Source organism: Lissotriton vulgaris, chromosome 1_1 (genome assembly GCF_964263255.1).
Source record: "Lissotriton vulgaris chromosome 1_1, aLisVul1.2, whole genome shotgun sequence".
NCBI lineage: Eukaryota > Metazoa > Chordata > Amphibia > Caudata > Salamandridae > Lissotriton > Lissotriton vulgaris.
Window position 1 is genome coordinate 2,031,193,449 of NC_141685.1, and position 23,779 is coordinate 2,031,217,227.

The 23,779-nt window shown below is 42.9% G+C and overlaps 1 protein-coding gene across 2 annotated transcripts in view; it reads left to right on the top strand.

Moving 5' to 3' along the window:
• Positions 1-23,779, top strand: part of BCAT1 (branched chain amino acid transaminase 1) — a 329,634-nt gene that overhangs the window by 275,436 nt on the left and 30,419 nt on the right. For both annotated transcript variants that reach the window (XM_086920336.1, XM_086920331.1), the window contains exon 7: positions 1,695-1,837. In XM_086920336.1, coding sequence (XP_086776462.1) covers positions 1,695-1,837 — 143 coding nt within the window. The remainder of the gene's footprint in view (positions 1-1,694; positions 1,838-23,779) is intronic.

The following is a 23,779-nucleotide window of genomic DNA, read 5'->3' on the forward strand; positions in this document are numbered from 1 at the left end:
GAAGACATGAAAGAAGGTCTCGAGGTTGGAGAAATCTGAGTTAACAGTCATGAGAGTCGTAATGGAAGTACGTTTGGTTGTTAAAAAGTTGACTTGGCCGAGAATCCTCGTTGTGAAGAGTAACTGATGTAATTTGTTATACATATTCACATTGATCCATGTATATGTCATAGGCGCTCTAATGGTACTGCTGACATGTATATCGATGATGAATTGTTGATTTGTCTGCCCAGTACCTTAAGTGTGATATGTTACTACATTATGACTAATATTGCTTCTCGTCAGCATCATAACATTGTTGTTTCGTACAGAGTTCCTAACACTCCAGTTCAGTATACTCCGATCAACATCACACAGCATTTGCTCATAAATAGTGTTTCATTTTACGGTTTCAGCACACTTGTTCCTGTCTACCTGAGGTCACCACATGAACATGAGTGCAGGAAATTTGACCCTGGGATATCAGGAACTCCTGCTGTAGCACAGATGTTTGCTTTGCTTGCATTAGCTGTGTGGGTGTCCAAGGGGAACCATATATGCTGCTCACTCACTCTCTGCAAAGCATCCATCACTTAGCAGACTATTTTGCTAATGGTTGCTACACATCAACTCTACTGTCTGCTATGTGGTGCCTGTTGCAGATAATTCTAGTGCTTCTAACATTTTCAGGAAGGGGGTTGGCAGTTAATCCCCATGTTGGTCACCAGAGTATCTGTAATGGTGAAAATATGTTTTGCATAGTGCCTATATGGAGGCTATGTATTCTCTTGAACTCAAGCTGACTTGTGTTTATGGGTTTCAACCTTACTCAGTCAATCCAGGCTCCTATCCTATGTTGCTTCACCATTTGAGGTCACTGATTGGTGGTCTGCTTTGCACCCTCATGCTATGTAGTTTGTTGCAGCAGAACATGGATCTGGCATGTCATGATATAGTGGCCTTAACAGTGCTACATCCATTTCGGGAGACTGTAGATTGGAAGTGTGAGCTGGTGCAATCAACCTGTGAGAGCTTCCCCTGTCCCTGCCAGTTAATGTAGGTCTGGCCATGTGTGTGTAATATGTTAATATTTTCAACCCAAACAGTGCATGTACTTTTTTCCCAATTATTGTGTTGCTCTTTGCTCTTTGAATTGTATTATTTTTAAATCTTTTCTTTCATTCTATACACTTTCATGAATTTTTGTCACCTGCTTTTGACTGGAGGTATTTTAAGGTGGTATTATCCACCGGGTTGTAATGCCCTCCCATACTTGAAATTGGGTCTTATTAATCACGTGTTATTTTTCGCATGTGGTAAATAGCGCATGCCTTAAATAGCGCATGCCCTAAATTGTGCATGTGGACTACAGACATGCGATATTAAGCACATGCGCGCATATGCTTTTTTAAAACTTTTGATCAGATGATTTGTTAGTCATGCAGTAATTACCACAACGCCTAGCTCATAATCAGGGCAGAAGTCGGTAACTCCATGAGTTAGAACCGGTGCTCTAGATTTCGCAGCTCAGAAACTGTACGACAACCCCTGGTTATTGTTTCTAAGTTGTGCTGTCACTGAGTTATAATATAGTCCAAGCTCCATAGTTACAATAGTTTCTTGAAAATCTAGCACAGCTTCATTTGAGTTCTTGATCCGACCCTAATAGAAGTAAAGCATTTTTGAATGATAAAGAACATTTTATTTTCTTATAGGAATTATGGCGCCTCCATTTTCGCCCAGAATGAGGCTATTGACGCAGGATGTCAGCAAGTATTGTGGCTGTACGGGGATGACCATCAAATCACGGAAGTTGGAACCATGAATCTTTTCCTTTACTGGATAAATGAGGATGGAGGTATGATGACGTATAATCTCAATTCTTCAACCCAACCACAGGTTCACAATCAGGAAAACCTTAAAGCTGCATCAGAAGCTGATAATTAGATGATGTTTTCTACTGCTTGGAAAGTTAGCCATAGCAGCTTTTTGATTTGAAGGGGTTCTGTTGTAGTTTGCTGTGAGTAGAAAGGAAATGCGTGAATTTGTATCCTGCTTTAATCAAATGCATCATCTTGAAACTCTTACGAGGATGTCATCTGTAATATTTCTGAAATGCAGTACAGTATACGTGGAGGCCAAGAGAAAAAAAATAGCTGGTCTGCACTGATTGCCTTCATGCAATTTGTGATAAAAGGGACGTTCCCCTTTATTACCTGCACTTAAACTGATCCAACGTTACACTGTACAGGTGTTCAGTACACATACACTAGCTAAATCCACTTTCGTAGAATCTAGTGGAGAATGTTGTAAATAGGTGATGGTTATCCTGAAAACCAGGCTAGACTTGGGCCACTGTGGAACTATGTTGGACACTCCTGATCTTCGCAGAACACGTGCCCCTGTGTTCTTAGAACTTGCAATTTAACCACAGAATCAGAGCCCAAGCAGAATCCGGGGGTCCACACTTTCCCCCCTCCCTAAACTCAAATTGTTAACACTTAAATTAAGGTCACTTTTTTATTAATATAGCCACTTTAACTGTGGCTGTACACGTATTGTAATGAAACAGAGGTGAGAGAGGGCGTGTTTCTGGCATGGCATTTTAGATATGGTTAACTGCGAGATAGGAGTCTCTCTCCTCCGGCATTACAGCACTGGAGGAATGCACGTTTGTAATCAGCTTTTTTACTCACAGTTGAAGCAAAGTCATCAAAGGATGCCAATCAAGCATGCGGGGTTTTGGATTTTCTTCTGTGTGCCAGCTGTTTTGAATAATTCTGCTAAATCTGGTGCTTGACTGTCGGTAACATACTGAGTTCAGTGGTTTGTGTTCATGAGATGCTTGAAGCGCTTACCGTAGTGTAAGGGTGACAGAAATGCAGCACACACACTGCTGTAATAGAACACCAACACTTGCAGTGTGAACCTCAAAGCCTACTTTTAATGGCACAAGTATTAAAGCTAAAACAGGCAAGACTTCTACAACAAACGCTGTTTCACGCTCATTTGGTTTTATTGATTAACGGCTTTCCATCTGCACTGACTTCATTGTATTTTGGGACCTAGGCAATCATGCATGACACAGTGCAAGCGAATCAACATTCTCAACACCTTAGTCCAGATTCGGCTATCAAACATTCTATATATCATCACTACAGCTGCAGAGCTGGTGATAAGGACAACATATAGTAAGACAAAGCTGTCCAACAAGCATCAATATCCTCCACCTCCAATTCAGGTCTTAGCATTCTTAAAACATTACCATGGTGGTCCTCTTGTTTTTCGCCACTATAGTGGTAAAGGTACTCTCTGTAGTGGCTGGCTCTGCCTGTTGACTAGGTTCACTGTGAAGTCCTGAAAAGTGTTTATCTCTTATTTCTCTGGGCTGCTGTTGGGGCTAAAGGACCCAGGCTGAGCACACATTAACAGCCTGCTCCTGTTGGGGTCCATTGGTCTATTATCTATTGATTTATAACTCATCTACAATAAGCCCACCAGGAATCTGCCAGCAAGTGCCTTGATCTTCTGTAGGTAGAAGTGTTCCTCAATTTCTGAAACTGAGGTTCAGTGTTAGGCATATTATTATCCAGTTTATATCATATTTATTTTCTCTGATGAATCATCATTGAAAGGGAGCGCATGTTCTTTGCTGTGCATTGTTTTCCTCAGATTGCACAAAAGATTCATAAACAGAGATTTTCTGTGAATGAGATTTCCCATGTATGGGTCAGTAACCTCTATTTCATATCTCAACTTGCCCTATATGGGAGATCTAGACTGAAAAAGCCTTACCAAGTGCACCCTTACCCTTATTTTCTTTAGGACACATGATCAGGTAACATTATGTTGTCTCTGCCAACTCTGTACTGTTTCTGCTCGCATTCTGGGGATTCCTAAGTCCCACTAACCTCAAGATACAGGCGCTCAAAGCCTGGTCCAAAATCTTCTGTGAGGACCAACCTCCCCAATGATGTCACGGGTCCTCTCTTACTTGGCTATATCGGAGTTCTGATCGTCCTAGGCTAGGCATAATTATGGCACCCCTTTTTTTAGCACCGTTAAAGCTACACAGGTTTGAGAGTGATCTCCTAAGCAGGCAATGCCAATATAAGAAAACACTCTTCGTTTGTGGTGCTCGATCCTTCGCAGTTGAGTTTGCAGCACAGCTTTTTTGTTGCTGCCTCCATCCGTCGTCCGTTTCAGGGAAAGAAGAAATGGTTTGCTGCATCCTGTCTGCTGTTCATCACAGAATTGTGTGCTTGCACAGCTTTCTGTTATCGAGAAGGCGCTGTTTTCAGATAGATGTTCTAGGATCCATGGTAGGAGTTACATGGCTGAGCTCCAGAGGCTCAAGTTGCCTGTCATGTGTCCCTAAAAGGATATTTCCCTAGTGCCTTCCTCCTTTGTCTCTCCCTGAAAGCACTGGTGCTCCAAAGAATGGTATATTCTCTGGCGCCCAGCAAGCTCAGTTAACAAACACCCGTCTGAATTCCATACAAATACACCTGTAGAGTATTTTGTTTTAAAACTTTGTTGACTTCTGGTAATGTTTGACTTGAAGTGTTTTTTTATTATCTAGTGTAATCTTAAAATACAGTACTACCTTTAGATGAAGATGAGGATCAGATGTTGTCTGGGAAAATGTTACTTTATTGAGTACACGTGGGTGGCTGATTTTTTTTTTGTAGCCCTAATGTATAGTGTGTGGAGGAGTGAAGATGATTTAAAGTTTTGAAGCTTTGCCTGGGGATCATGTAGTATAAATCCCCCTTCTTTAATGAGCGCCTTCATCCAGCTTTATCTGAGTGTTCCACCCCCTAGAAATTGAATCTTTTCCGTGTAGGCATTTTTTGTAAGTCCTCAATCTTGCACCAAACCTCCACAGCCTGTGTTTCAATCGTGGGGGAGAGGGTGATAGCCAGGAGAGACAAGTTTGTAAAATGACTCTCTTGTAATACAAGACTCAGCCCGCGAAAGAATCTCTAGCACATGGAAGTGGAGGTCATCTTTAAAGTTTTTGACAGGGTGTTTAGCAACCTTTATTTGAAGTCTGGTTCTCAGGATTACTAATGAGATGGAATATGATGCAGGTCTTATTAAGTATGCCGTACACCCAGTCAATAATCGGGGGCTGTTGGCATGATGTTGTGCATATAAGTACCACTGCAAATTAGTCAACACGAAGTCATATTCCTACATCTCATAAATAGCAGCTGCTTGCAACATCTTGTAGCAAATGGCTTGTTAGCTGCCTTCCTTTGTTGTATGCTTGGAATAGGAGGCTACTGAAGTAAGTGTGGCTCATGACGCTGTGTAATAATGTCTATAAGAAAATAGACAACCACACCAGAAATTATTATGCTCGCCCCCTCTAGGACTAGACCCATTTCATCCCTGTCAAATATTTCTGAATGTGAACATCTAGAAAGAGTTTCCACAGTGACAAATTTCTACCAAGACTTAATAGACAAAATACATAAAGCTATGACTTTAGGTATAGATCTGCTGGCATGTGGGTTTAAAAAGCTATACATTAGGGGCCAGATGTGCGACCATTGGAAATTGCAACTCGCAAATTGCGCCAAATTGCGAGCCGCAATTTCCCATGTTCAAAAGTGTCTGAGACACTGTTTGCGATTCCCAATGGGGTCGCAAATTGCATGCTTCATGCATTTTAATGAGGCTATTGCAATTTGTGACCCCATTGGGAATAACTGGCACTCCTAGGGACGGTGGCCTTTTGGGGTCAGCAGACCTCCATGTCTGGGACTGCTTTTAAATAAAGCAGCTTATGTTTTTTTAATGCAGCCTGTTTTCCTTATAGGAAAACGGAATGCATTTAAAAAAAACCAAAAAAAACGTTTTTGTTTCATTTTTTAAGGGCAGGTAGTGGTCCCTGGCACCATTGCCTGCTCTGAAAAATTGTGTGTGCGCCCATTCACAAAGGGGAAGGGGTCCCCCGGGGACTCCTTCCCGTTTGCGAATGGTTTACCACCCTCTTGAAGAGGGTGGTAAACTGCGAGTGTTGCGGTCGCAAAACATTCTTACGTAGGTGTTGGACTCGCTATTAGGAAGCGATGCCCTTGGAACGCCCCTTCCTAATAGCGAGTCGCTAACCCTATTTTGCGAGTCACTGTTTAATTAGCGACTCGCAAAATAGGGTTAGTACATGGGCCACAGGTTTTTTGCGTGAGCAAACGGGTATAAAACCGATTTGCGCACGCAAAAAAAAAGTTGTGCATCTGGCCCTAGATATTTAAAGAAATGTGTTTATACTCTGCCAATTAAATTTTATTAACAACTATTTTTCCAAATGTAACCTACTTTGTATGACAGTGGGGATTGCAAAAGCAGACTAAGCTCAAAATGCACGACCAACCCCCTGAACTTAACTCTAAAAAACTGAAAGGAAAGCTGAAGGGAAATAATTAAAAGGAACATTTTATAAAGAAGGCCACATATTATCTAGTGTCAGGCCATTGTATCTATCTATGTATGTATGTATGTATGCATGCATGCATGCATGTAGTATTTGTATTGCTCAAACCTAGCCAAACAGGCAGCAGACCATTTTAAAGTATTGTCAGTGATACATCAGGGGGCTGATTCCCTGCCAACTCACCTTTGTGCCTCAATTGCCAAGTATTTATTTATTTATTTATTTATTTATAGGTTTTAAGTATATCCTCCATGAGCTTTGAAGTTCTTTTGGTAGCATGCTCAGGTCAATGCTAGTGTGCAGTTCAGCTAACACATGATCGATCACAATAAACATATTGTCTAGCGCTATTCCTATATAAACAAGCATTTACAATGCAACGGTTTCGCCTTCGGAAAAGTTTGAGCTATTGGCATTGTAAATGACAAACTTTTTATTTATGTGTTGGTTTTGAAAACAGATAAATAAATGGCATTCTCATTTACAATGCCAATAGCTTACTCTGTCGCAAATGCAAGACGTATTGCATTTGCACACACACACCCACACAAGAGCCCCCCACACTCACACACACAAGAGCCCCCCACACACACCACACAAGAGCCCCCCTCACACACCAGAGCCCCCCACACACACACGCAAGAGCCCCCCACACAAACACACACACGCAAGAGCCCCCCACACAAACACACACACGCAAGAGCCCCCCACACACATACGCAAGAGCCCCCAATCACATGCAAGAGCCCCCCCCCACACACACACACACGCAAAGAGCCCCACACACACGCAAAGAGCCCCACACACACGCAAAGAGCCCCACACACACGCAAAGAGCCCCACACACACGCAAAGAGCCCCACACACATGCAAAGAGCCCCACGCAGAGGTCAGGGGTGGCACAGAAGCAGAGTTTCACCAGCTGAGGCTCGCATGAAGCCTCTAGCATGAAATAGAGGGAGGGTAAGGGAGAAGTGATGAAAGAGAGGAGGTAAACAATGAAGGGAGAGCTCCATACGTGGGGCGGGGGGTCGAACTTGGCCAGAGGTGGAGGAGGTGTACCCCAGATTCGAGGGACTGCCCCTTCCAGCAATCTAGGAAGCTCTTTTCAGGAGAATTTGTTTGAAAAAGCAGGTGGAGCAAGTTGTTCCAAGGGGAATAGCTGTTTTTATTATTACTGCTGATAAGTTATCTGTGCCACCTGCTCTTGTAAGTTTTAGCATCTCAGTTGTTTTCCTAATGATTGGTATTGAGAACCCCTCTTTGATCTCTTTATTAGCAAGAAATGTTATCAGGCTATAAAGTAGTGTCCTCCAACAGTGAGAAATGCCCTGCGTGGCCGAAACAGGTCGGTGTGACAGACTGGCTCTGTTTACTTAATTAAATACCTGAAGTGAAGGATTTCTGAGTGCGGCGTATTTTTGCTAAAAAAAAAAATAGATATATATATAATCCTGCTATTGTTGTATACACACAGCTTGTCAACTAGTAGCAAGGTGATCCTCATAGCTATATGCATTGCGTAACTCATACAAAATCATTATAGGTTTCTTTGATGAAGCAAGGTAATAGTGTATTGCCTGTTGCACAAAACGGTGAAGGTTTAAAATCATATGATGTATTAATCAATACAAGACAGGTTCCTTTTAAATCCAAGTACAGTTTGAAGTAGAAACCCCAAACTGAAACTGCATATTAAAAAGATTTAATAAAAAAAAAAGAATGACTGGTGCAAACTAAGTCAGACTGTATTATTCATTCAACCACATATCGCTTGTTCTTTTTCAAAGAAAAGGAATACTGAAGAAAATATTTAGAGCGCACATAGAAATCATTTTTTCACCACTTAGTACAAGGTCTGGAGCAAAGTCTGCTTTGATGCCGCTAAGAATTAGGAACAACGTTTTTTTCCGTTTAACGTCCTCCGTGCATGAAAAGCATAGGACAAAATAATTCCAATGGGTTAATGTCTCTATGGTTACCAGGTCACAAGCTCAAGCTCGAATGCCATCCCAGGATCCCTGGCTGACATCAAAGGGGCTGATTTACTGTAGCTGCTACTTCCTCCAGAGGCAGGCAGATGGCGTGGCCGCCTCCACGAAAGTGTGTTCTTAATCTGGGGCCCTGAGTTTTAGCTGCGATAGTAGTTTGTGCAGGGGTCCTCAACGAAAACATACACCTTAGCGATGCCTATGCAATGCATGCATGAGGAAACATTATGCAGTACGTTGTATCGAAAATATTGGCGTTTCTGAAACCTTTAATGTTGCTGTGAGGAAAATATATATATAGAATACACAGTATCGTTCCGAAAAAGGCCACGTCGACCAAAGTGCTTTACTGCCGGTGGGAAGTCTGCGTTCTTAACTTAAACATAGAAACCTGCCACATATCACCACGGAATGCTTGTAACGTCAAATAAATATACAACAATAAGCTCCACTGCGGTGCCGAATATAAAAGCGATCATACTAAGAGTGCGTGCTGCACTTGAATGGGCGCCGTTTCTCATTGGAGAACCTGTTACTGAGTATCATCCCTGGGGTACAGGGGGAAAAGGCAGTAATACGATAATCACTTTTTCAGGTAAAGTCCGTGACGCTTTGGCGAGCGAGCGCACAGCCCCCCAGCGCTTCCTCTCTTCAGCCGGTGTCAATACCGGGTGCGGGGTGGAAGGCGATCTCCCCCAGCTTCTGGGCCGAAGACTCACCCTCGCAGGCACAGCCCCCGTCGCAGCTCCCACTGGCCTCCGCTGACGTCGAGGGTTCCCCCGGAGTCAGCCACTCACAGCGCGGCTCCCGGGGCAGATCCTGATGACGCGGCGAGGCTCCAACCAACGGCGGCGCAGCTCACGGGGACAGGCCCACTGCAGCGGCCAATCAGAGCGCGCCTCTGCCGACGAGCCTCCGAAAAGCCACCAATGCGGTCGCAGCCCCTTCGTGCCTCGGCCAAGGTGCCGAGCAGCTGCCGGTTGACCCCCGGGCGGGACGGGATACCACAATTTGTGAGGACACGGGGGGGGGCGGGAGAGGACGAGGGGGGCGGGCGGGAGAGGACGAGGGGGGCGGGAAAGGACACGGACGTCGGGAGGGAGGCGGGAAACGTGGGGACGGCGGGAGGAGGGACACAAGGCAGGACAGCAGCAAGCACGGCCCGGCCGGACCAGACTCGGGGGCGTTCCCGGCGTCGCGTGACATCGGCAAAAGCCAAAGAATCTCGGGAACGCCCCCGTGTCTGGTCCGGCATTGACGGACAGGCCCCTCGTCCAATGGCTAGGCTCCATTTATGGAGCTAGCCAATGGGACGGGGGGGCGTGTTCCAGAGTGCTTACTGTACTCAATAGATTTCTCTGGAGGCGGAGCCTAACGGCTCCGTCCCCCAGCGAAACCTAAAAAGAGTACGACTTTGTTAAAGCTTCATAAGGTACATTCATCATTCTGATAACTATCACAGGTACTCTGTAATAAGTCTGTGTCTCTCAAAATCTAACCTCACTTCAGGCAGGGATACAGTTATAGGCTAGCCTAAACTACGGCCAAAATGCAGCACCTTGTCTTAAAATTAAACATTTCTGTAGTAGCAAAACCCCTAAATAAAGCATATAGAGGCTGGTTAAGAAGAGATTTACAAAAAGATTAGTCATTAGCAGATGGGAGTCTCTCACAGTTATTCATTGACAGGTGTATAAGCTGTAGTAAAGGACAATGACGAAATGTAAGTAAACAGATCCAGTTTATTGAATATACATCCAGGGTCTCCAGGCTTGCCACTGACAGAGCAGAATCCAACATTTTAACTCAGGCTCCCATTCAGGGTTGTAAATAGGCCATTCCAAGGTACAGGTGAGGGGGGAGGTGCGGGTGAGAAGGGTTAAACGATGGAGGGAAAGATTATAACACATCTCCCTTCTCAAAGAAGAGTAAAACATGTAAGTAAAGCAATTGAATACATAAAATAGAGGGTCATATCGGGGGGAACAACAATACTCTAAAAGAGTATGGTCATGGAGGATAAAACATGTTATGTAACAAAAAGGTTCAAAACATTAGAGTCCATGCTAAGTCCTGTTGTGGGGTTATCAAAGCTATATATATATATATGGTGCATTACATAGTCTTTCTTCCAAGTAGGAGGACACCTTTTCCACTCCACACTGTGCAACAAGTTGTCGTCCCTTCAATGGGAGGACCAAGATGATCCTTGTGGTATGAGCCTTTGGGCACAGTCGCCCAACCTGTCATTCGGCCACTATCCAAACTTACCACATTCTTTTTCACTTGCTTGATTCTTTCTGGTTCGTAATACTTGTGGAACTTAGTCTGACTTTTAACAGGCTCTTTGACAAGTACCCATTGCCCTTCTTTCCTTCGCTCCTGGTTTCTCACACCCCATTTACCATCTTACCACTTCTTGTACTTGTCTTGGTGTAGAGTCATTTTGATGCTCCCCTGATCCTCCTCCACTCCTTGATCACTAAATAACCATTTAGGGGCTAACTTTGTGCCTAGTTTTCCTCCTCTCTATATCTTGAAAGGAGATAATCCAATCACACTGTTGAGAGTGGTGTGATAGGACCGTAACATGTCTGACTGTTTGTTACTGGGGTTTCTCTGATGCAGTAGCTAACTGCATGGACTCCTTTAACATTCTCTTGCAACGTTCCACTAAGCCATTGGCGTTGGGGCAATATAATGGAGTTTTAACATTTTGAATGAACATATCAGAAATTAACTTCCTTGTTTCATCTGAGCAGAACTGGACCCCATTATCCATGATAAGGGTATTGGGAATCCCTTCTGTGGTATAAGTATCTAACAAAAATGATATTAAACTATTTGTATTGATGTTATTGACAAGATCCAACGGGGTGAAAATCAACTAAAACTAATACATATTTGTCATGTATTTATTTATTTTATTTATTTATTTTTGAGTTTTAAATAGCGCAAACTTGACCTGAGGGATGAGAGCCCTTTACAAAGATTACATATAATGGTATAACAAACGTAGGAAGGAAAAGGTCACACACTATAAGGCTTTACATGGATTACGTATACATCATTTACAGGAGGTATAGAAAAGTGGGAAGGGAAAAGTCAGACAATATAACGCAGGAAGGAGGTAAACAGGGGCCAATCACAGGAGATAGATACATTTGGACTTGTCACTCACACTGCATGAACGGCCATCCCATACTTTGCTTTCCACCATTGAGTCCATGTAAGGCAACGAGCAATCAGCTCTGGCTCTATTTTTTGTTAAACTTCTCCCTCGGGTTGCCTTCATCGGCCAGGTCAACAACGCGTTCTCTTAGTCCAAATGGGGGTATAACTTTTCTGGACCTGAGAACTAGGAACTAATTCCCCCATCCACAGATAACTTTTCTTATGTTCCAAAAAGGTTAGAATTCTGTGGGAGGTTATTGCATTTCTGAGGCCAGTGAGGTACTATTTTCTCTTTCAGAGCAGCCAAAGTTTTATCTTTTAACATGTAATCCATCCATTCATTTTTCACAATGACTGGAACAGATATGGCTAACATGGTATTGCCATGATTAAAACTATCCCCTTGCTCCTGTTGTATCGGCATCCTAGCTGCCAGATTTTTCTCTCCAGGAACATATTCCATTCTGAAGTGGAAACCCTGCCGACTAAAAATCCATTTAGAGATGCGTGGTATAGTCTTTTCTGTCTCTTTTCTTGAAAAAAATAGACATTAGAGGTTTGCGTTCTGTTTTCAGGTGGACTGGTAAACACCAAAGTTAGACTTTAAAGTAATTTACTGCCCAAAAACAGGCCAAAGCCTCTTTTTCCACAGTAGAGTATTTGAGTTGTGCATTTCTTAATGTCCTTGAGGCAAACGCTATAATCCTTTCTGAACCTTCAGCTACTGGGGATAAGATGCCCTCTAATCCTTTGTTACTGGTATCCATGGTTAGCACTGTTTTCATATTCACACTAAAGGTTCCTATGCTAGGATCACTGATAACGGCTTGTTTGATAATTTCAAAAGATTCTCTGTGTTCCTCACTCCATTCAAAGTCAGTTCCTTTCTTTTATAAGGCTCTCATGGGTTTTACTTAGTCTGCAAATTCTTTTACATATTTGTACATATATTCTGCCAATCCTCACATGATTTGATTTCATCCTCTTTTTTTTTGGGAACGGGTTCATTCTTTATTGCTTCTACAAAATTTCTTGATTGCCTCACTGTATATAGTATGTCTAAAGTACTCCCCTGAGGTAACCCCAATTTTGCACTTATCTCTCTTGATGGGAAGTCGTGCCTTGTTAAGACATGCTAGTATGTTGCATACGTTTATGTTATGTTCTTCCTCAGTGAATCCATAGTTAAGAATATCATCCTGAAAACACATGACTTTATTGGTCTCCCGCAGTAGGTGCTACATACATATTTGAAAAGCAGTGGCCACAGAAGCTAACCCAAAAGGCATCCTAAGGAATTAGTATGTCCCAGATTGTGAAGTAAATGAGGGTAAGGCCTGTGATTTTGGGTGCTGTGCAAAGTGGTGATATGCTTGTGACAAGTCTAGCACACTAAAGTATTTTGCGTCATGTTTGAGACTAAGCATTTCATTTATCCTTGGCATGGGGTATGTGTTCACCCATATTTTGGAGTTTAAGTCTCTCAAATCTATATATTAGCCTATGTCTTTACCTCCACTCTTGGAAGCCAAGACTATAGGGAAAAGCCATTCAGTGCAATCAATCTCTTCTATGAACCCTTTCTTTACCAGTTGTCCAATTCCTATTTTAAAGGTGCCTTCATCAATGGATGATGTTTTGTGCATGCCTGGTACATCTGTTGGTTTCAACTTAGTTTTGTGAGCAATATCTTTAAGCAAACCCAACTTCTCTTTAAATTACCTGGGAATTCATCACAGATCTCTTTCCCTACTTCTGTTTGGTCAAGGAGTAGAACTTGTTCCTTATTGTTAGGGTCCAGTTTCATGCCTAAGGGCCTGATTTAAATCTCAGTGGGCGGGTTACTACGTCACAATGGTGACAGATCTCGTCCACCGAAATATAAATCCCGTTATATTCTGTGGGATTTATATTTCGCGTAATGGGATATCCGTCACCATTGTGACGGGGTTACCCGTCTCCCGAGATCTAAATCAGGCCCTAAGCCTTTCTGATGTTTCCACCTAAAACGTTTGACCTTTGTTTAGTTAGGTAAACCTTCATTACTGTGTGTTTAAAGGATATCCTCATTTTGATCATGCCCTCCAACGGTATGGGATCTCTATTATCCCCTGCCGGTTTCATGTCTGGGGGTTTTAGTACATAGTCCTTTACCTTTATACTTTCGTGGGAAGTTTTACTGTCAATATGTGTGTGTGGGTAACACGAGTCAGGAAACACATTCATCTTTACACCATCCAGCAGTCCGTCACATGTGTAGTAGTTGGTTTTCCCATCCCTTTCTGAAGAATTCACTTGAAAAATAAATATTTTATTTTCCCCACACGCACATCGTCTGATCTAACACTATTGACAATCTTTTCACCTTCCCCAGAAGCTTTGGCAAAGTGACCCTTTTGTTAGTTTTTCTACATATGACACCGCTTGCTGCACATTAGCTGAGTGATTATTGTTCCCACGCCTAAAACATTTGATTTCCTAGCTGGTTTTGTTCTTGTTGTGTTGCAACTGTTCATATTTTACCTTGCATACTACTTCAAATTCCTTCAGGCTGTTCACATCTCCATTAGTTTTCTGCAGATCAAGAGTTAATGTAATCTCTTATACACACAAAGCAGTATGTTCAATTATTTTTGCTATCTTGATAGCTGCAGTTAGACTAGGATTTAACGATAACAGTTTTTCCTCTACTTTATGGTCATTGGTACAAAATTAACAAGTTGCAGAAAGTCCCTTCAATACTGTGATATATGTAGCACATTTCTCATTTTTTGCTTGGGACCTATTAAAGAATTTGTGCCTCTCTAACACCACATTAGTTGTTTCTTTGAAGTGACTTTCTAACTTTTCTAATGTGGTTCGAAAAACATCTGTTTCATCTTCATAGTCTTTTTCCCCATTAGCTTCCTCAGAGATATGTTCTAGAATGTCCTCATAAACTTTCCTTTCCTGCAATCCTACATTATGTAATAATATGTGCTGCTTAAGGACTGATGATAATGTTTCTCCTTCTATTGCCATTGAATAAGATTCTAAAAATGTTGAGCCATCTGAGCCAAGGCAACTCTGGTTCCCCTATATCATTTAGCACCAGAGGAGGCTTATTCATGCTGGCTGCAGCCATTATATGTTAAGCACTGGGAAGACTGAAGCTGAATATGTATACAAAAATTGCAGAGCAGGGAAAGTTCTATCAACTGGTGGTACAATTAAGCATAGGAATGAGAAATTACAATTTAGTCGAAAAACATGTATAATGTTAATCCCAATGTAGTTCAGGAAATACAGTTGAAATACACTTTGAACATTAAGATTACAATATATGAGAAACTAGCAATACACTGCAGAGAGTTAAAAAAATATATGTACAAAAAACCCAATAAGTCAGGAGATACCTAAAATTGTATAAAACTATACTTCCCCTTACATCTCTCTGAAGTCCGGTATGGCCATAAGCTCTGGATATAAACTGAAAACCTAAACCAGTTTTAATTTTAAATGAGAATGACTGCAGAAAAGAACCTCCTCACAGTCCTCAATACTCCTGATACTGTATAAGGAGGTTCAAGACTCTAAAACCCTTAAGTCGCCGAAATCTCCTCAGCTGCCGGAGTAAGAGTAGAAAAGGAACAATTAACTCTCCTCAGCTGAGGTATAGCGTGCACGATGATTACTACCTCTTCAGACAAGCTCTTGCAGAAAGGCACCAGGCTCCCGCAAGCCGGTGAGCTGAGGCGACAAAACAGTGTTCATGCAGTCCAGTGAGAAGAAGGAGCAGAAACCAGATTGCTTTCTTCGTGTCCGTAGTATAGCCAGAGAAATACTTGTCACAAACTCCCCATAGAGGCGAAAAGTTCCTGCAGTCTGGCGAGAAGGAGGCATGGACCCAAAAGATCCTTCTTCATGGGCGGGGAACAGGTGCTGAAAATCCTGCTGGCGTACATAGAAGCAGGATAGTGAGAAGGGTCTCCTCCTCCCGGCTAACAGCTACCGCCCCTCCCTTCACCCTGACCCATCGTACCAGCAGGGGTGGCAAAAATGCCTCAGCATTGCCTCTCACGACAGTGAAGCCTCTGATGATCCAAAGCGTGGTACCAGGAAACCCGAGGCCTGCCCCAGTACCAGATGAGAGGCGTCCTCAACACGATTCTAAATGGAATCAGCGGTAGCTAGGCACACTTGAGAGTCCTCAAAGTGGCACTCTCAGGACCCATCCCTGAATAGAAAGTTCAGCAACAGCAGCGATATTGGCATAGGTGAAAATACATTTTAGGGGTGAAGACACAGCACTCTCTCCTGCAAAGGATCCCATCCTCAATCACTATAATGTAGTAAAGGACAAACACGAAGAGTAAGTAAACAGACCCAGTCTATTGAATATTCATCCACTGTCTTCAGGCTCGCCACTGACGAAGCGGAATCCAACATTCTAACTCAAGCTCCCACTCCAGGTTCTAACTGGGGCATACCAAGGTACGGGTGAGAGGGGAGGGGAAGGGGCAAGTAAGAAGGGTGAAACAATGGAGGGAAAGATTTTAACAAAAGCACACAGCCCCATATTTATTGAATAACAATAGCTTGTAAACTTTAAATGACCAACGGCAGGTGTGGAGACACACGGGTCTTCAATTGGTAGGTCACAATCGCTTGTAGCCCCATTGGAAAGCAACCCCAGCAGGCCACCATACCTGGGAGGGGCTGCCATTCTCAATGGGGTCGCAAATTGCAAGTGCCTCATTAATGTTCATGAGGCATGCAATTTGCGACTCCATTGAGAATCACAAACAGTGTCTCAGACACTGTTGTACATTGGAAATTGCGACTCGGAATTTGCGAATCGCAATCAACCCCAAATTGCGACTCACAATTTCCAATGGTCGTACATCTGGCCCTTGGTTGTCCGTGGATCAGCCTACATCCGTTTATAGATTGCTCCTATACAACCTGCCAGAAATGTAGCTGTAGGTTAACGAGTCCTGAAACACAAGGCTGTAACTGGCCAAGTAGTCAAGGTTGTGACAACCCTTCTGATAAAAACACCTCTAGGGGTGACAACGTTACATGCACCCTTATCAACACTAGGTTGCCAGTGAAAACCAAATTCCAATTGGCCAACTTTTTAGACAACTATCAGGTAGACATTGTCTCTGTAACTGAAACTTGGGCCGAACCCTTATCTGGCCCAGATATGGTCTTGGCTGTCCATAGATTAGACAAGACACACAAGAGGAGTGGGCGTTTAGCTGGTATCTATCAGGACAAAATGAGGCCATTTTCGTGCCAGCACCTTCCAGTGAATGCGAGGCACTCTCATGTAACATTGAATTTACAAATCCTCAAACCTTTAATAGTATACCGCCCACCCTGTCCAAGGACCCCCTATATACAAGACAAGCGGTTAGTTCCTTCCTAGAATCCTGTTTACTTAATGCAGATTTAACAGTTTTAGGAGATTTCAATTTTCGCCTCGAGGCCCACTAGATAAAGATACTGAGACATTAGCTGACATTATGTCATGTCTTGGCCTGACCCAAATAGTAGATGGTCCGACATATCTTGCAGGCCATACTCTAGATGGAATCTTTATAAACAATTCTCTCATAACAAAGAAAAGTAATATATGGATGACCTGAACGGACCATAAGGTGGTAATGTTTTAGATAAAGAATCCTCTAGCTAAGGTAACACATCATTCTTAAGCATTGCATGCCTGGAATAAAATTCAAGCTGATCGATTTCATCACCTACTTGTTGGTACTCAGCCAGCTTGGGTAGATGACTTAGAACTGTCTGTGGACTATTCAGACTGGCTGAGCTGGGTAGTAAACTCTCTTGTGCCCTCTACAACTTATGTACATCATAGGAGTAAATCATCTGCGCCTTGGTTTACAGACAAATTAAGGGCTCAAAAGCAATGCTGTTTGAGAAATGAGCGAAAATGGAGAAAGGAGTATAATAACCTTGAGAAAGAAAAATATAAGCAATGTCTCGTGGACTATAAGATTCTGCTACATAAAGAAAGATCGGATTTCTTTATAAAACAAATCGAATCCTCTAAAAATTCCACTAAGCAACTTTTTCAGACAATCACCAAACTCACCCTGGTACCCACTGGAAATTCGGCAGGGTGCAGTCAATCTTTTTGTAATTCCCTTGCAAACTTTTTACAAAATAAAGTAGATAAGGTTTATCATAGGTTTTTTGCAAATAACACAATCATCCGAGTGGAAAATACAACTCCTTCCTCGGCTCCAGAAAAAGAAACATTCAGTGCATTTACCTTCCTCACAGTTGAACCGGTAAAACATCTTATCTCAGCTACTAAATCGGGCATTGAGTCAGATCCTTGCCCACTGGCAATGGTCTAGCTCGTACCGGACATTGCTATATCCCACCTTAACCAGAATTGTTTATGAAATGGTTAGATCAGGCTACTTTCCCAGACAGTGGAAAATAGCTTTGTTGCACCCACTTAAAAACACGTAATCTCAATCAGCTTGATCCAAATAGTTATCACCCAATCTCTTGGCTACCCTTCCCAGCTAAGATTGTGGAGAAAGCTATAAACGAACAATTGGCCTTTTTTAATGAAAATAACCAGCTATTAGATGCCATGCAGTCGGATTCAGGAGCGGCCACAGCACTGAAACAGCTCTAGTTGTGGTCATCGAGTAAATAAGGACAACGTTAGAAAAAGGGAGGCAAAGCACCCATTATCTTACTTGATCCGTCAGCAGCATTTGATACAGTCAATCACTTCTTGTTGATTGACCATCTACAAAACATCAGTATCAAAGGTGGGTCACTGGCCTTGTTACGAGCTTTCCTATCTGATCACAAACAATCCGTGGCCTTGAAGGAGTTTAAAACGTATCCCTTCTAACCGCCTTGCGGGATCCCTCAGGGCTCATTGTTAGGCCCACGCTATTCAACACCTATGTCACCCCCTTGGCTAGTTTGATCAAACTATTTGGGATTTCCTTGGTATCATATGTCGACGACACCCAAAATGTCATCTTGCTTTCCAGCAGTGATAACAATACTGGAAAGAGATTTTAGAACTGCAGGAGTGCGGTTAGGGATTGGATAAATAACAATTGTCTGAAACTAAATTCTGCAAAGACCAAAGTCCTTTTTTGGACAATGATGTCTCCTTTTGTTCCCCTTAGTGGGCCTCAAGACTTAGCGAAGCTTCCATCTCTGGTCAGGAAGGTAAAAAACCTAGGTGTCATACGTGATGAAAAATTGACCTTTGATGGTCAAATCAATTCGGCCGCTTCCTCTTCCTTCTAAAGTCTTAGGATAATAAAAAAAAGTATTATAATACATTCTGCACGGCCTACAGAAGACAGTAGTCACCCCCTAGTTCTATATAGAATAGATCATTTCAATGGTTTCAACCAGAAAATGCAGAAAAGATCTTTGCATAAACTTCAATCATTGCAAACCACTTTAGCACACATGCTTCTAGGTATACCTAGGTTTCAGTCTGCATTTCAGGCCATAAGTAGGTTACATTAGCTTCCTATCATTCAGTGTATTACCTTTAAGGCCCTGTGCATTGCCTGCAAAGCGCTTTATGATTTGGGACAAGTCTAGCTGAAGGAGAGTTTTAATTGGTAACTTCCCAGTAGAACACTACGATCCAGTTCATCCAAAAATGTGGCGGTTACTAACTTCAAATGATCATCTTGAGGCTGCAGAAGTTTTATTTACACAACCATAAAATGGAACAGCCTACCCTAAAATCTTAAATCTGAGACAAATCTGTTAACCTTCAGAAAATCTTTAAAAACCTGGTAATTCATTCATCAGTAATGGCACTCTCAGACCTTTGTTTAACTGCACTTCAAAACGCCTTCGGGTATTTGTGCGCTAGACAAGTCTTTATCACGTCATATAATTTCATATTATATCAAAAAAATTCATATCATATCATATTTTAATAGTTGCCCCAGCCCAGTGCGGGAATATTAAGCAGGGTGCACCCTGTTTTGTTTTGTAAGCAATCCCCAGGCATCTGGTCATTCATTGGTCTGACTGCACATGATACTAGTCCAAGAGGATTTTGACTGCCTCATGAGACAAAATGCCAGTTCAGGGCTTCAAGACTCAAGCATTGGCCATGTTGTTGTGGCTGAAAGTTTGCTCTCTGAATCTCCATTCAGGAACATAATTCTGTGTTCTTTATGTCAAATGATTATTGATGAATTGCCATCTCGGGGCTTCTGGTTTTTACAGGAAGGATGATTGTAGGTAAATGTGTTGGAGCCAGAAGCCATCAGCTAATTGAGCCTTTTTGCCACACAATCATTGACCAAAGACAATCAGAATAGATAGGTTCTGTGCCAGGATATTTCCTTAAAGTGGCTCTCCTCTTTTCTAGAAGGAAGAAGTCAGGAAGTCAGAAGTGCATAATACGTTAGTCGGAGTGCCCCAGGATTCGGCTCTTAGCCCCACCCTATTTAATGTCTACCTTAAGCCCTTAGATTATGCTAGCTGAGGAATTAGGGGCTACAGTGATTTCTTATGCTGACGACTCACAGCTGTTGTTTATCTGTAGAAAGGAAGAAGAGATGGATAGGAAGGCCTTTAAATAATGTCTCTCGTCCGTGTTCCGATGGATGATGGTTAATCAATTGAAATGCACTGCAGAAAAGACAGAGTTGCTATTGTTTGGCTGTTTTTCACCAGTGTTATGGCAGTCCTGCTGTCCAAATGACTCCCACCCCCTGGCACTCAACAGCATGCAGTTATGAACCTATGCATCAAATTTGATAGGGCCTTGTTTCTCCAACCACAAATGTAGTCGTTGGTAGGTTCCTGTTTTGTGATGCTACACATTCTGAAAAAGTTCCATCCAGTACTCTCTTTCCCTGCAAAAGAAAGCAGTCATTCAGGCTGTGATAACATCCAGATTGGACTTGGAAATGCTCCATACTTGGGTCTTCTAGATTATCATCTTAATAAACTGCAGGTTGTCCAGAACTCTGCAGCTCGAATTGTCTTGAATCCCCCCCAGGGTGTCATATTTCCTCTTATTTAAAGGACCCTTATTGGCTTCCAATTTAAAAAAAAGGATTCTTTTCAAAACACTTGTGCTTGCTCCCAAAGCACTGGAGCCCACGGGGGTAAGATACCTTAGGGAAAGGGTAAAGAGTATGCTCCTTCTAGACATTTCAGATCTTCCATGAGTCTGTTGGCTAAGATCCCAAAGATTCATTGTGCGAGAATTGGAGGCAGGTCTTTCTCCTAACTCAGGTTGGTTCTCTGAAAGAAACTTCCTTTGGAGTTACGTACAACAACTGAGACACCACTATCAAGATTTGTCAGTCTGCACCGATAAATGTGGTCCCATGGAAAGGCATTTTCCTTCTCCTCCCTTTCCCTAATCCCAAGATGTCTAAAATAGATAGGGAGTGATTTAGACTAATCGTTATAGCTCCAGTCTGGTTGAGCCAATAATGGAACCCAGATGTACACACTCATCAGTTCAGAGTATTGAAGATTAGAATTCATCCAGTGTGACTCCTAAACATAAGAACAAGCTACCGTGGACAGTGCAGTGTCATATGTCCTGACAGTCTGACTTTTCAGCAGCTAGTGTATAAAGTCCTTTTTAACGCAGAAGACCGTAGCGATGTTTTTTGAATAGCTAGAACTTCTGAAGAACCGGGTTTTAGAACCCAGCGGCGCCAGGGGCACGCCCAAAGTCTTCGGGTTCACCTGTCTTAGAATACAGAGACACGAGATACTTCTCGGTGACGTCAAAGATCAAATTTATTGGCTGCAACCAGGAACAGAAGTCTACGAAGTACGACACAAGTAGGTTCGCTAGAGACTGCTCAATTTTCGTATTCCGAGACATCGTCTTTTATGCTAAAAATCACATTCCTGTCAAACACCCATTATTTACGAATTGTCCAATCATAGGTAACATTGCAAAAGGTATCGCATGACGACAAATCCACTTTTCAGTTGTCCAGCCCACCATCAATTACATGGGAAAACCCAACATTCTTGCTCGGACAGGCCGGACAAACCCATAATAAAAGACCACAACCCAAACCATGAATAGGCCATAAAAGAAGGAACAGAAACAGATGTGAAGCAAGATAAAGGGGTGTGTGCGTGTACAATAAACTCAACAATGTCCTGCTCTTTGATCTCTATCTCGATCAGCTACCGGACAAGGAACTGGCTTAGCAAGGCTAGCTTCAGGCAACGAGGTCATCTCGCTCAGGTCATCTAAAAGTCAGCGAAAGGTGTACGTGTACCAAAGACTCGTTCGGCCGTTGTCATCGGCCTATGTGAGGGCAACCACAAAATGGCTGCCGTACACAAAATGGAACCCAAGGGTTCAGAACGAAATCCCTAAATACGTAGTGAATCCATCGATCGAACATGACGAAAACACTCGGACTTGCCACACTTGCCATTTACGGTTCGTTACTATCACATTCGTAACGATACCGTGACCTTTATGAAACGGGTTCAGAATTCACGGAACCTCACTTCCTTGGCCAGCAAAACATCTGCATCAAAAAGGAACATGTTCTGTCCATGGTGTAAGAATAAATGACTGTATCTAGTCTAATCTCAATCTCATCAATTGCTGACAATTGCTGACTTTTACCAGTTTTATTTGAGAGCGACTGGGGTGCCCGCCTGTAAGAGCGGACCTGCCAGGATCGGTCAGCTTTCTAGTTACCTGTCACCATCTATTTAAAAAGCATGATGCTACGACCGCGGGTGCCAAAGGCGTGCCCGTCTGCGCCCGTCAGCGTCCTGGAGGCGGCCGACGTCAGCCTCGCTGCGGGTAGGAATCATAATCATAATTCTTGCCTATGCTACAGCAGACATACGCTCCTGGAAATAGGTACAGGCGCTGTCTGCCGCTCCCCCTGCCCCCACACTTGAAGCCAACAAAAATGTTTTGCTCACAAGGTAGCTGGGCTGCCTCTACCACTATCAAAAGCAGCCACCGAAAAGGTGGGCCATGAGCAATCCTGGACCCTGTGAGGTCAGGCGGTCTTGGGAGATTGGCCAATTACGGGCCTTGCTCCTTAATACCCGGTCCATGAAAAAAAACGCCCTCAATATTTACGACGTAATGGATAAGAGCCCCGATTTTATGTTTTTAACGGAGATGTCGCTTAGTGAAGTTTCAAATCCTACCATTGCCACTGCTATCCCTACTTGCTATCAGATGATTAGGAATGATCGGTTTGATGGCATTGGTGGAGGCATTTCTATAATTTATTTTAATCATTTCTCAGACAGGATAGTTCCTGCCGAAGAAGTAGATGAAGCCGAAAGTCTTGGTTTCCATTTGGGGGGGGGTCTCCACAACAATCATTGGCGGACATTTTAATATATAGACCCCCTGGCCCTGCCGGCATGTTCCTTGAGTCCATCAGCAAAGTGGCCTCTCCCTTCATTACGAAATATTAACACTGTCTGGTGTTAGGTGATTTCAATATCCATATCCACAAACCAGATGAACAGGACTCTATCAGATCACGGCTATCCTTGGAGATTTTCAAGTTGACCCCTTATGTTCATTACCCTACCCATGAAAAGAGGCACATTTTGGATCAGATGTTCTCCACGGTAAAAATAGAAACTGGACGACCCCTTCCCCTTGTGTGGTCTGATCACTTCCTTCTTGATTTTATAATCAAGGAAGAATCTAATCATCCCAGTTTTTATGGGAATCTCCAGTCGAGCAGCTTCAGACCTTACCACCTAATTACATCTGATGCTCTGAGCACTGCCCTCAGTAACCACCCGATTCCCTTTAGCGGCAATCTTGAGGATGATGTGGTTTGTTTGGAAAATTGGTTCCAGCTCCATGTAGGGGAGCTCACACCACCATCCTCGCACTCTGCTAAGACTGCTCGGGCCTCTGCCCCATTGTTCACCGCAGCCCTCAGTAAAAGTCAGAGCACCTGCAAACGCCTGGAGAGGGTCTGGCTGAAGAACTTTGATCTTAACGATAAAATAGCTTACAAACAGGCGATGAAGTCTCACTACAAACAAATCTATGAGGAGAAAAAACTTTTCTTCTCCTCTAAAATTAAATCAGCAGAAAACCAAAGTAATTACATTTTTTTAAATAGTAAGAGAATTCTCATCCCCGAGAGTGGTGGTCAGGCCATTTACCCCCTCTGAGACATGGACATGCCACGTG